This window comes from Barbus barbus, assembly GCF_936440315.1.
Source record: "Barbus barbus genome assembly, chromosome: 26".
Taxonomy (NCBI): Eukaryota; Metazoa; Chordata; class Actinopteri; order Cypriniformes; family Cyprinidae; genus Barbus; species Barbus barbus.
This window is the reverse complement of record NC_136754.1, coordinates 11,944,038-11,957,578: the sequence shown is the minus strand read 5'-3', so window position 1 is coordinate 11,957,578 and position 13,541 is coordinate 11,944,038. Positions and strand designations below refer to the sequence as shown.

Below are 13,541 nucleotides of genomic sequence, written 5' to 3'. Positions count from 1 at the left end.
GTGACTAGCTTGAAGTTTCTGAAAAGACACCAGATTCTAACGGCTTTTTCTGAAAATTAAATGGATTGGTGGGCATGAGGATTTTGTCACTGCCAAAAAGAAGAAACTTTACTTTTTACTTGTTTCAAGGTCTTTGCCAATACTAAAATTATGTTTTCAAGCGAAGACTGGAACTCAAGTGAGCCGCTTAACAGCTCCATTGGAAACTCTTCGATGGAGGATACGGAGGACGAGGAGCACCCCTTCTTGACAGATGCTTGGCTGGTGCCCCTTTTCTTCTCTCTCATCATGCTAGTGGGGCTGATCGGAAACTCACTGGTGATCTATGTCATATCCAAACACAGACAGATGAGGACCGCCACTAACTTTTACATTGGTGAGTTGCAGCCAATACCCTTTTTTTCTGCACAAACGCTTTGGAACCTTTCACCACATTAGACAAGCTCTTTTAAAAAGCTTTTAAAACATTTCTTAGCATTTGAATAATATATATTTTAGTCTCTTTTGTCAATGTACATTGTCATAAGTCAGATAAATCTAATTTTGCACAGGAATTGCAGCAACAGGAGGCAAACTGGAGTTCTCTTATTCACTGTGTCGGTATATTTGTGGTGAATGATTCATTAGTCACAGAATGATGTACTGTCATGTAACTGTAAGAATTATTGCATTCCCTCAAGGAATGCTGCACAAGGACCAGAGCAAGATTGTGAGGTTAGGAAATGCCGTAAAATTGATGGAACTTGAATGAAGTACTCAATCAAAAAAGTCATAGTCACTATATGACTACATGTTGGCATTTTAGTATTTGTAATTTTACCTTATTTGTACTTTTAGTGACTCAGTCTGTGCATGGAAGAGAATAAAGTCAGTTTGTCCACAGTGTCTCAAATTGATTTTTTTAGTGTCGCTGTCAGAGCTTGCATTTAATTCACTGCATTTTCACCTCAGATATCCACCATTTCTGTCTCCAATTATTTTTTACTTCACAATATTTCAAGCACTGACAGAATCCCTGTAGCCCTTGGAGATAACAGTAATACGAACAGTGTCACCTCACATCACACAATCACTTTTCCCATTCCTTCTAACGAAAAGAAACAGATCGCTCATTTCACATATATTTAATTCCTCAGCTAACTTGGCTGCCACTGACATCATTTTCCTGCTGTGCTGCGTGCCGTTCACTGCAACCCTCTACCCTCTCCCTGGCTGGATATTTGGGGACTTCATGTGCAAATTTGTTGCTTTTCTCCAACAGGTAAGCTGAGCACCTCAGGGAACAACACTGCACAAGATGCATTGTTTTTTTTTTTCTTTTGTGAAGTGTAAATGTGTCATCTCAGAATGTTTTGAGGACAATGGCATACTGACAAAGTCAAGAAAAGTAAGAGGAATAAATGTGTAAAGATCAATGCTGATAGGGTTCTGGACTGCAGTACAGTACCCAGCAGTGTCACCCAGTAGCAATACATGGATTTGTACACTAATTAAGAACTACTATATAGTCCCTATATATATATATATATATATTATTTTTTTTACTAGAAAATCAGTTTTGGCACTGCGGACAGAATGAGAATGAGTCGAGGGCAGCTCAAGATGGGCACATTGTAACATTGCTATATGGCTATGAAATTAATTTGCTCAAGTTATGCTACCTAATTAATATTCAAGACCAAATGTTTGACTTGTCCTGGATCAAGTAGCCTACTTGGGTTGTATGGCCCTGCATAAGTTTATCCAATATCCAAAAAGTTACAGTAATAATAAAAATTAAAATGATTATTAGATTGAATTTGTATATAGAAACAAATTATAAAGTATAAATTCAAAATCAATGTAGTTGCTAATTAGAGAGTAGTCAGTGCATGTTTTCTGATTTCTACACCTATTTCACAATCAATGTTCCTCTCTGGACAAGCACGTTCTGACTGCCTGGCAGAGACAAATGGCACTTAAATTATGCAATAAACTTTCATTAAACAACAGAAAACGTCAAATAAATCCCTAATATACATAATATTAAAAAACATGATTATTCAACAACAAAAAAAAAACTTTCAATTGTTGAGTGTCACATATAGGGAACTGTGGGAATATCAGTTTACAGTTTTGATTTGTTCTTTTTTACTTCTAAAAACTGTACAATTAACAGGAAATTACGTGAAATGTCTGGTTAGATCTGTATATAGTATAGATTTCCCTGTATATAGTACTGGAACAAACTGTTAACCTTTCCATTGTGTTTTTACAGTATATTGCAATTAAAATTACACTCATTTTTTACAGTGTAGTACAGTATTAGTTATAAATAGTATAAATCACACTAATTGAGATTCATTCAAAAGTCCTTGGTTTTGGGCTGGAAAAACTTTAGCTCTGATTAAATGATAATTAACATGATATACAGTATTTGTTCTGAATTTCAGATAGACATTGCCTTGTTAAGAAGCTTCAGTACAGTAATATAACTACTTTTTCCAAAATGATAACAAGCTACTATAGTATAGCTATACTTTAAATCTGTAACTTGTAGCTTGACAAGCTTCAAAGCTTTCCCAACAACAGTGTTCTCTCTGCAGCAATACATAAAAGAGTGATCATCTGAGAACCCAAACAGTTCCATTTAAAACAAACATACAAAATATACATCAAAACAGAAAACCACCACTGAACAGAAATGCTCTGAAGAATACCATTTTTTTTTTACATTTGGGTAATGAAGGAAGAATTTATTTGTGTATGGCATTTCAACATTATGATTCATCCCTCATTTCATGTAGATAATAGAAGATGTGAGTCAATCTTTATTCACTGCCTTGTGAGAGACTGCATCGGCCAAACAAAAAAAGTAGGACACAGTATGTTCATAAAAGCTAGCATTAAAAACATAGGAGAAGGAAAAGAAAACTACCTATGTGACTAAAGTGATATGCCAGCCCGTCAAACATATGACTATTCGTTTCAGCTATCCTCTGAGGTAAATTCAATTAAATAAGCAATGTTTCAGGGCAATTGTAACTAAATAAAATTTTACTTGTACAGTACCAGTCTGCTGTTAATATACAAGTCTTCCTTCTTAGTTGTATTTAATTACTGCACAAATGAACAGTTTACACAAACACCAAACAATTGCTGTGGGAGGAATAACTGCATAAATTCAGCTGTGCTTTTGCTCTTTCCTAATCATGTATTCTTCATACAGGTTTGGTCCAAAAGCACTGTGAAGCTTATCTTGTCGGACACACAGGCCTCCTTAGATTGAGGCCAAGCACACATTTTTTGTTTAATCATTAGATACCTTGAACAAAAGACGATGGGATGGAACAGCTCTTTGTTCACACCTGTTGCATCAAAGAGCTAAGGGATAGTTAAGCTTGCATAAAAACACTCGGCACAATGATTGACTTTATTTCTAAAGCCTCTCCTCCTACACCTGATTCTTTTAATTTAAGATGAGCAATCAGGCACTTCAGTTCAATTAATTCACCAGACAAAACCACAAGTGAATGGGGCTATTTTCTTCTGTGCCTAGAATGAATTCAAAAGGCGATGAGCTAAAGACTGGCCTGTACTGAATGCATTATGCGGATGTGTCTTTGATGTGTTAGATTTTAGATTAGTTAAATCCAATTTTCATGTTTACTCTAGTGCTCTGGAGCATGTCTGTCTTGCATGTTCTGATAATGATATGAACACATGATAACAAAGGGTTTGGCAATGTGTAGGTGACTGTACAGGCGACATGCATCACTCTTACAGCGATGAGTGGAGACCGTTGCTATGTGACTGTGTATCCTCTGAAATCCCTGCACCATAGAACCCCTCGTGTCGCAATGATTGTTAGCATCTGTATCTGGATTGGTAAGTCATTTAGTACAATTATATATCACATACACAAAACATAAAGAAAGATTAATTTGTTATAATGTCACTAATGGATAGTTCACCCTAAAATGAAAAATTCCCCATGATTTACTCACCCTTAAGGCATCCTAGATGTATCCTATGTGTATATTCTTCTTTCAGACGAATACAATCAGAGTTGTATTACACTACGCTGCCGTCCTACGTCATCCGTGGGAAAGGCATTGTATTATGAAAGCGCGTACGACAGTTAGCGGAAGCCAGAGATTGCTGTATATAAATTTTAAATATGGATATTTTTCTTTCAAAAACGCATCTATTCACTTTAGGAGGCCGTGTGTGACACTTTTTATAATAGATGGATGTGCTTTATTGGACTTTTTAGACCATTTAAAAATAACACCCACCCACTGCCATTATAAAGCTTGGAAGAGCCAGGACGTTTTTAAAGATAACTGAGATTGGATTTATCTGAAAGAAGAAAGTCATTTACACCTAGGATGGCTTGAGGGTGAGTAAATTATGGGATAATTTTCAGTTTTGGGTGAACTATCCCTTTAAAAAATGTCCTGGCTCTTGCAAGCTTTATAATGACAGTGAATGGGGGTCGAGATTTTGAAGCCCAAAAAGGTGCATCCATCCATCATAAAAGTACTCCATGCAACCCCAGGGGGTTAACAAAGGCCTTCTGAAGTGAAGAAAAATATCTATATTTAAAACTTTTTAAACAGTAATCTCTATAGCTTCATGTTCATGACCGCTGACGTTGCAGCATATGACGTAAAAATGCATTTCAATTTTTTCATTTCATTGTTTTGTGTTTTTAAATGCAAAATGTGTTCTGTGTGAATGGCACAACAGTGATGCAAATGGGGCCATTCACAAAGAACACGTTCTTTACGTGAGATAAACGCGGTGAAAAAGAATGCAGTGTCTCGAGACAGGTTTTTCAAAATTCTTTGACACAGTGTATTAAAAAAAACATGGCGTTCGTGCACGAGTTGCAGCCAGACACGGCACAACTGTCAACGGTCTAGTATTTGTTTACAATAACAATAAAAAAGCAGAGGAACAAGACTGCAGAAATGCATTATGTGTGAATCAGCCTATAGAATCTCTTTATTCTTTCCAACATTGTTTGTCTGTTATCTCAGCCTGATCTCATTCATACACATCATTTATACACACACACACACACACACGTTTGTTTTTGTGAAAAGTGGGGACATCCCATAGGTCGTAATGGTTTTTATACTGCACAAACTGTATGTACTATTGCCCTACACCTAAACTTAGCCCTCACAAGAGACTGTGCATTTCAACTTTCCCCCAAAAAACCTCACTCTGTATGATTTATAAGCATTTTGAAAAGTGGGGACATGGGTCAATGTCCTGAAAAGTCACCTTCACCTTGTAATACCTGTGTCATTATACAAATTTATGTCCTCATTTGTCACAAACACACACACACACACACACACACACACTGCTATGTACTTACATGTAAATTAATCAGTGGAGACAATGCACTTATTGTGTACATACATGTTTAACAAATTTTATGTATTTTATTTAGAACTGCAATATATTTACTATAACATAAGCTGTTTCCTTTATATATGTATTATTTTGTATTGTAATATTGTATAGACCAAAACATGCAATTACCAGAGGTCCATCCAACTAGAAAAGTAGTCCCATTATAACTTTTTTCCTTGAAGAATTAATGTAAATGCTTTAGCAGAAATTAATGCATTACATTTATTCTTTTAAACATGTCCACATCCATGTAATTGCATGACAGTACCTAACTGCATTTAACCCAGAATACTCCTATAAACTTGAAAATGAAAGTTTAAAAATGAAAAAGCATTAAAATTCTCATCATCCCTTTTCTTATGCAACAAGGCTCCTTCATCCTTTCCATACCAATCTTCCTGTACCAGAGGCTTGAGGACGGCTATTGGTATGGACCAAGAAAATACTGCATGGAGAGGTTTCCATCAAAGACCCACGAGAAAGCTTTCATCCTCTATCAGTTCATAGCCGTATATCTACTGCCTGTCATTACCATCTCCTTCTGTTATTCCTTCATGCTGAAGAGAGTGGGGCAAGCCTCTGTGGAACCAGTGGATAACAATCATCAGGTATGATCGTAGGTATAACAACCATCGGTGATGACACTCCTCAGATATGAAAGGCTATATGTGCTTTAATCTATTATTCAGGTGTATATCCTCCCGAAAGGTTGTGAAACATCTTAGTTTCTTTTCTTCTCTTCAAAAGTAAAGACATTGTAGTAGTAACCTTTATTTAACAAGGTAAAATAAAAAATAATTTAAGGACAAAATAATATATGTACTGTGAACTTGATTTTGTACATGCTACACTTAAATATTAATAAAATTAACTATGTTAATATGAAATATTTTAAATAAAAAAATTGAGTGTTTATACCTGACTTTTAATATTTTGCAAAGATAATTTTCACAGCAAAAGCAGCATTAAGTCACCTGGTGTAGGTGTGGTCCAAACCTAAAGTCATGACTTTACAGGCAGCGTTTTGTGTATACAGAATAGCCATTTTTATAGGGAGCACCACAAAAAGTTATTTTTATTTATTTATTTAATTTTTTTATTTTAATTAATTTATTTATTTCGAGTTGTTATATTCTGAATGAGCAAAGTCAGTAAGTTTTAGTTCAATGCAATAATGTTAACATTTTGGGAAAAAGACAATCCTCTCTGGGACAAAAATATCGCAACAAAACAGGGTATAAGCTTTGATGATAAACAAGCATATATTTAATGACTTTTTTTTTTTGATAGAAATGGAATCCTATGTTGAAACAAACATAACCACTTGAATATATTTACTCTATATATACTTTCACTCCTTCAGACACTGCTTTATTTTTTTCACCAACTGCTGAACTGATCATATGCTGCCTACAAAAACCTAGTCTCGCATAGCCAGACCTTCAGACTGACGGCTGAAGGTCTGGAATAGTTAGCCGCTTTCATTGGCCAAGGCCCGCCCATGAGGCCGTTTGACCGACATGTCAAACAACCAATCATAGTTCGTTTCGTTTAGCGTCACGTTTCAGGGCGTGGAAATGTCGCCACAATAACAGCTTTTAGCAGCTTTTAGTCTGGAATTCAAAGTGAATGTGTGGCAAAGCTACTGTATACTGCCCATGTATCAAAAAGTCACTATATTTACAGAGAAGTGTGGTGGTGGCAGCAGGCATAGAATCTTTAAAATACATCCGAGTTTCACACACCGGTGTGAAACTCGGATGTATTTTAAAGATTCTATGCTGCGAACTTTAAATATTTCACATACTTTTGAAAATCCAGCATTTAGTTGACTCTGATAAGCATTCGTTGTCACATTTTAAACACAACGGCTTTCTTCTTTCGTGAGGGGGTTTGGCGCCACGGCATCTTTGTTTCCCGGCGAACCGACATTCGCGTCTCCCGGAAATCCAGTTTAATTCAACCAGTCAGATGACGACTTCGACATTCCTGAAGTGTTTCCAGAAAAGTGTGCCATATGCATCAGACGTTTAGCCAACGGTCCGTGGGCGTGACGTCTGAGGCTGAGACCAACAAAAACCAAACTAAGCTGAACAGATTAGTTGATGTTACGCATACATTGGGTTCAGACCATAGACTGTAAAAAAATATGGACGTAGTGTCCGTGACGTCACCCGTAGAGTTCTGAAGACCGTTTTTGAAGCCTAAAGTGGGCGTAGCCGACCGTCGCCATCTTGGCAGCGCGTCACTCCCGGATAAACGAAAATGGGCAAAGAAGCGGTACCTGGGTGGAGCTGAGGTGCCTGGTGCTGAAACCACGCCCACCTACCTCGACGCGAATCACATTGTCTTGGATACTACAAGATATTGGCGCCGGCGGTTGATTTTGAATTGAATTAAATGTTACGCTAAATTATTAAATGAAGGCGTAACATTATATGACAACGTTTCAGACGTTTTATACGTTACAGTCCATGGATTCAGCCTAACGTTACAGCTAATCACAGTCTGTTGGATCTTGGAGTGTAATAAAGTTTTAAATGCAATTATAAATAATAAATAAATTATTCGAAATAAAATGAATAAATAAAATTATATTAGAATTTCACTCACCGGAAAAAATGTAGTCCAGGCTTCTTCTGGGACGATCTGTTAATACAATTAACCCCACAGCAAGTCATTATGACAGTGAAATAATCCCGACACGGCAAACACGGCAGAAATGCTAAGATTAGTGGCTGGAATTTATTTATTTTTACGATAAATTAGCTGAGGTAACGTGACGGCTAACAAACAGCAGGCACACGGCTAATGACCACAGCAGCGGGAATCCACCTGTCACTCAAACGTGGACACACCCTTAATTATGCAGAACTTTAAGGATTAATCAACTAAACGGATGAGAAAAATTCACCCCCCTCACAGTTGTCATGAAGGGCAAAATTAGCTGTATAGACCAAAACACATTCAGACACCAGGCTGTAAACACGTTTTTTTTCTGCTGTAAAAGTTGGCATTTTAACATGGAGGAGATACAGATTTGACTCACTTCTGACACCAGCCTCAAGCGGCCAGTCAACGAATTGCAGTTTAACTCACTTCCGTGTTGGTTTCAAGAGAGAGACTGGGAGGTCTGTATCTGAAACATTCACATCTGATTTGGACCCAGTTTTTTTTTTTTCATTTTTTTTTTTCAGACAGATTTGTGACAAGGTTTAGGTTCACACCTATGCTTCACAATTTTAAAGCAGTGGCACAAATTATTATCTTTATTAGACTGAGATTAGCAGTATTTTCTCTTTGACAAAAAAACCAGTCCCTGATAATGAAAAGCCACGTCACAGATTTATACTGCCACCACCACACTTCTCTGTAAATATAGTGACTTTTTGATACATGGGCAGTATACAGTAGCTTTGCCACACATTCACTGTGAATTCCAGACTAAAAGCTGCTAAAAGCTCTATCTTATCTGAGAGAAAAAGATCTCCAACATTACAGCTGAGTGACCTCTCACTCACTCCTGAGTCACCATACTGCTTTTGGCCAGCAGATGTTTACACAGTCTTCTTTTTTCCTTGTAGTAAGTTTTGAGGACTGAAACTCTGTTCCTGCCAGGTTAGATATAACTGAAGCAGCAGTGCCTGCTACAGAATCACATTTGGATTTTGTTTTGTACCCTTTTCCCAATTAATGCTTTTGTTCTATATTATGTTCTTTGCTACTTTATCTTCACTGTAAATTCTTTGGAATGGTCTGTGCTGTTCATTTTTAAAGCCAACAAATTCACAACATAATAATGATGGAGCTGTGGGATCTTAATCCAGAAAATATGATGATTTAGTATTTCAGAGATCAAACTCAACTGTTTTTACAACAGAAATTGTGAGTGTTATATTGATCTGGGTATAGTTACAACAGCGTGGTTTTGTATTGTAGGAATATATTAAGGGTCAGTGATAAATAACGAGATCTAAAATGATGAAATATAACAATTATATTCATGTTGCTTTCATATCTTTTTAAAACAAAGTAACACTAGATAAATAGTGTAACCATCAGGTTAAAAAAACTAAATACTTTTCTGTATACCTTGAGCATTCTTATATACACATCTTAATCATTATTATAAAATCTAATAAATTTTTCACATAATTTACATTATTACAATACCTTTCTCCCCAGCCTGACACAAACGGCTCAATTAGTTCCGGGTTTGATGAAGGCCCGCCTTCAGAAAAACGGAATGTGTTGTGATTGGTTAGCTGTCCCAGTGCGTTGTGATTGGCGAACAGCTTAGACGGCGTTTCAGTATTGCCCCGCCCCTTGCCAGAAGAGCAAGTTCGTCAATATTGTTATATCAATTCAGACCTCGAGAATACTGAACAAGAGGATCACGCAGAACCTTTGCATGCACGGATATCGCAAGACATACTAAAGTGGTAATGTTATTGTTGTTGTTGTTTTTTTGGCTAAATCACGTTTTAGATGGGATGTCAACAACAGCTTAAAAATAACTGCATTGACTATGTACAGATAAGTGCAACGTTAATATGTATTGTTTATTGTTCTTTAATTCTAACATTATAACTTGAATTGCACTGAAACTGTTATACAGTTGAATTTATTTATACCATAGTCCCACAGACATACACTATTTGTGGCCGCATATATATGCAAATAAATTCCCTACCAGCAGGGGGCGCTGTTGGAGCGGAAGAGAGCGAGGTTTCCACGGTAACGCTGAACACAAAACAGAGCTCTGCTCACAAACGCTGCTTTATCAGACATTATATGCAAGATTAAATGAAAATGACATCCAAAATTTTCTGAAAACAGTTGGTTTCCATCAGAAATACAGCGATATAAAAACACCAGCAGGGGTTTCGATTTTCAGTCGAATTTCTGTAGGCGGGATTTACAATTTGTGATGTCACAAATACAGGAAAATAACTTTGTAGTCCAAACGAACAGTTCGCTGTAGTTCTTGAAAAGTGTTTTTTTAAAAACGAAATATCTCCCTTTGGAGTGGACTTTGAGATTTGTAAATTTGTAGATCGTTTTATGGCCAAACATACACACTACGCACTGACTAAAATTCAAAAAGTGAAAAAGCATATTAGGACTATCGAGGTATATGAAATTTCAAGTTTTCTTAGCATTACTTAACTTAACTTGCCTTCATTTTTCATAAAAAAAAAAAAAAAACTACTGATGTTATCAAACAAAACTGTTTATATTTTAAATATGTAAATATGAATGAAAGATTATGCAAACTAGCCTACTTATGGCAACAATACTTTTTTTGAGACTTTTAACTGCAGTATACCTAGACATTTTATTTTTACTTTAAACCCCATGAAAAATATTAGTTAATTTTAATTTAGAAACTGAAAATATTTTCATCAAGAAAAGGTGTATTCAATTCATTGTCTATAAGAGTATATTCTTAATAACATCCAGACAGAATTTTTTTTTTCTTATCTTTTCAGATTTCAGTACACTAAAATGACAAAGAACTGCATTTCAGTGTATAACTTCATTATAATGACTGAAATTCTGTATACTTTTGCAGAGTGCTATCACTAAATGTATAAAAACATGTGGACGTTTCTTTAAACTGTCATTGATCTTTTTTTTCTTTTTTTTTGTAAAATCACAAAACAGACCCATTTGCCTGCTATAATCTTATCAAAACCTTGTTTATTTCAGGTCCACCTGCTCTCAGAGAGAACTATCTCCATTAGGAGTAAGATTTCCAAAATGGTGGTGGTCATTGTTGTTCTCTTCACCATCTGCTGGGGTCCCATTCAGATCTTTGTCCTGTTTCAGTCTTTCTATCCCAACTTCAAAGCCAACTACGCAACATATAAGATCAAGACATGGGCCAACTGCATGTCCTATGCCAACTCCTCTATCAACCCTATTGTCTACGGTTTTATGGGCGCCAGCTTCCGCAAGTCCTTCAGGAAGACCTTTCCTTTCCTCTTCAGACACAAAGTGAGAGACAGCAGTGTCGCCTCCCGCACGGCCAATGCAGAAATAAAGTTCGTAGCAACGGAGGAGAGCAACACTGAGAGGAAATGAGAGCAGATGACACCTCAGCCATGAATTCATGCCAACTGTCTAGTCGCCGAAGCGCAGTCTTTCCCCATAAATAGGGGTTATATTCAGTTCACTGAGTTGTGAAAAAATTCTAATGTGGTGCAAAAGGCCATTTAGAAGGCAAAGAACTGCAGAAGTGCACATAAATAATTACAATTATAATTACAGCTGGAGTTAAGTAGTATTATTTGATGTTGACATCCAACAACTCTTATGATTGGCCCTGCTCTGTTAAAAGAGCTAGCGCTTTTAAAAGTTGTATGGAAAGCTCATTTTACAGGGCGTAAGTTCGCGGATGGGGAACCAAACGGATGTTCTGCCAACGGAGATGTGTAGGAGCTTGCCTGAGAGGATGTTGACTAAATCAAACATGGCAACTGTTGACTCATCTATTGTGTTTGACATATACACGACACCTCCCTTTGCACACTTCCTCATGAAACACCACTCCAAACTACTCTTCATCGGTTGTATTTATATATTCTGAACATTCTAGTACATGGCTCAACCTGAAGAGGTGTACTCACAATGTATAGACTCTCTCAAAGCACACCACTTCTCAAGACTGAACGAATGTTGCACAAAACACAGAATAACATATTATGCTGCACCTGCCATCAAGGCAACTGAGATTATTATAAGATAGACACTGAGGGTTAACAAACAAGTGTGAATAGAATTGAAGATGACAGAGACAATATTATTAATGTTATAATAAATTCAAAATTTGGATTTATTTTATTAAAAAAAGAACTGGATGCAGCATAATACATCTCAAATAACAGTTTTCAACGAGCAGTTCACACAGAATGTGTTTTTGCATTTAATAATGCAAGAACTAGAGCAATGGAATGGGAAAAACATGCAAGGACTAGAAAAATGTTTTTCTTAGAAAAAAACAAAACAAAACATGTTAGTTCTTTTAACCTGAGAAGCACATTTATGGTATACTGTGGCATGCGCAAGATGCTTCTAAAAATGCTTGATGTGAGCGCAATGGTCAAACACGTCCATCAAGTGCATGTTCACTCAGGAAAACAATGGAAAAGAAGTGCATTGGAATGCAATACCGTTTTCTGTGTGAACAGCCCCTAAGTTATCTGTATCTTCACACAGTGTTGTAAAAAAGCAACACTCATGTAAACGCAATGGTGTGACGCAATGGTCAAAGATGTCTGGGAGTTCATTTAAACAGTTTTAAAGTGATAAAAAATGAAAAAGGAAAGCAAAAAACACTTTCTGTGTGAACAGCCCTTAAGTTGTCTGTATTTTGACACAGTGTCTTAAAACCACTGAAAACACACACACACACACACACACGGTCACTACAGATTCATTTTTTTTTAAGTTCTTTTAAAATGCTGTTATGTGCTAGACAGTGCAAAAGATGCCAGATGTGAACACAATGGTTAAACACATCTATCTAGTACATGTTTACAAAAAGCAATAGAAAAGTAGCACAGTGGAATGCAAAAAAAAACAAAAAAAAAACATTCCCTTAGAATGGCCCCAAGTAGTCTCTACCTAGCCCCCTTGAGGACATCTTAAAAAACAAGACACTGACAAAAGCAATGGTCAAAGATGTTCATCTGTGTGAACTGGCCCTAACATATTCAGTGTTCTGAATTTAAATGAATAGCATTCGCCGAGGCTTTCCAAATGTGTCCATCATTTTGATATAATAATTGAGGTAAAACGGCTCTTTCATGCACAAATGGCAATATAACGCATCTACAGGGTAGATTTATTTACCATGCTAAGTGAGAGGAATTCAAAGGGGAATTAGGTGTGATTTTGTTTCGCTAGCGTGTGCTACTGCAAAGCTTGCTTTACTTTTGTCCTAAGCAGATGTCTTATCATTAGCATTTGTGAAATGTTTTGACAAGCAGAGCTAAGTAGCTAAAAGCTTTTCTTGAAGTGCTGTCGGTTTAACCTTGGCATTAATAAATTATTCAGTGTTCTTAAAGCATGGCTTTATAAATGCCTTAAAGAATTCAAATCTGACTGGACTTGAGTAGCTTTGGTTG

General features: G+C 36.5%; 1 protein-coding gene across 1 annotated transcript; it reads left to right on the top strand.

The window, feature by feature from the left end:
- Positions 1-150: 150 nt before the first annotated feature.
- On the top strand, positions 151-11,496 carry LOC306845587 (G-protein coupled receptor 54; the record flags this gene model as incomplete). The annotated part of the gene is made up of 5 exons (XM_079378467.1): positions 151-376; positions 1,137-1,261; positions 3,732-3,867; positions 5,779-6,017; positions 11,122-11,496. 5 exons carry the CDS (start codon positions 151-153, stop codon positions 11,494-11,496), a joined length of 1,101 nt encoding a protein of 366 aa, XP_079234593.1.
- Between the last annotated feature and the right edge of the window lie 2,045 nt (positions 11,497-13,541).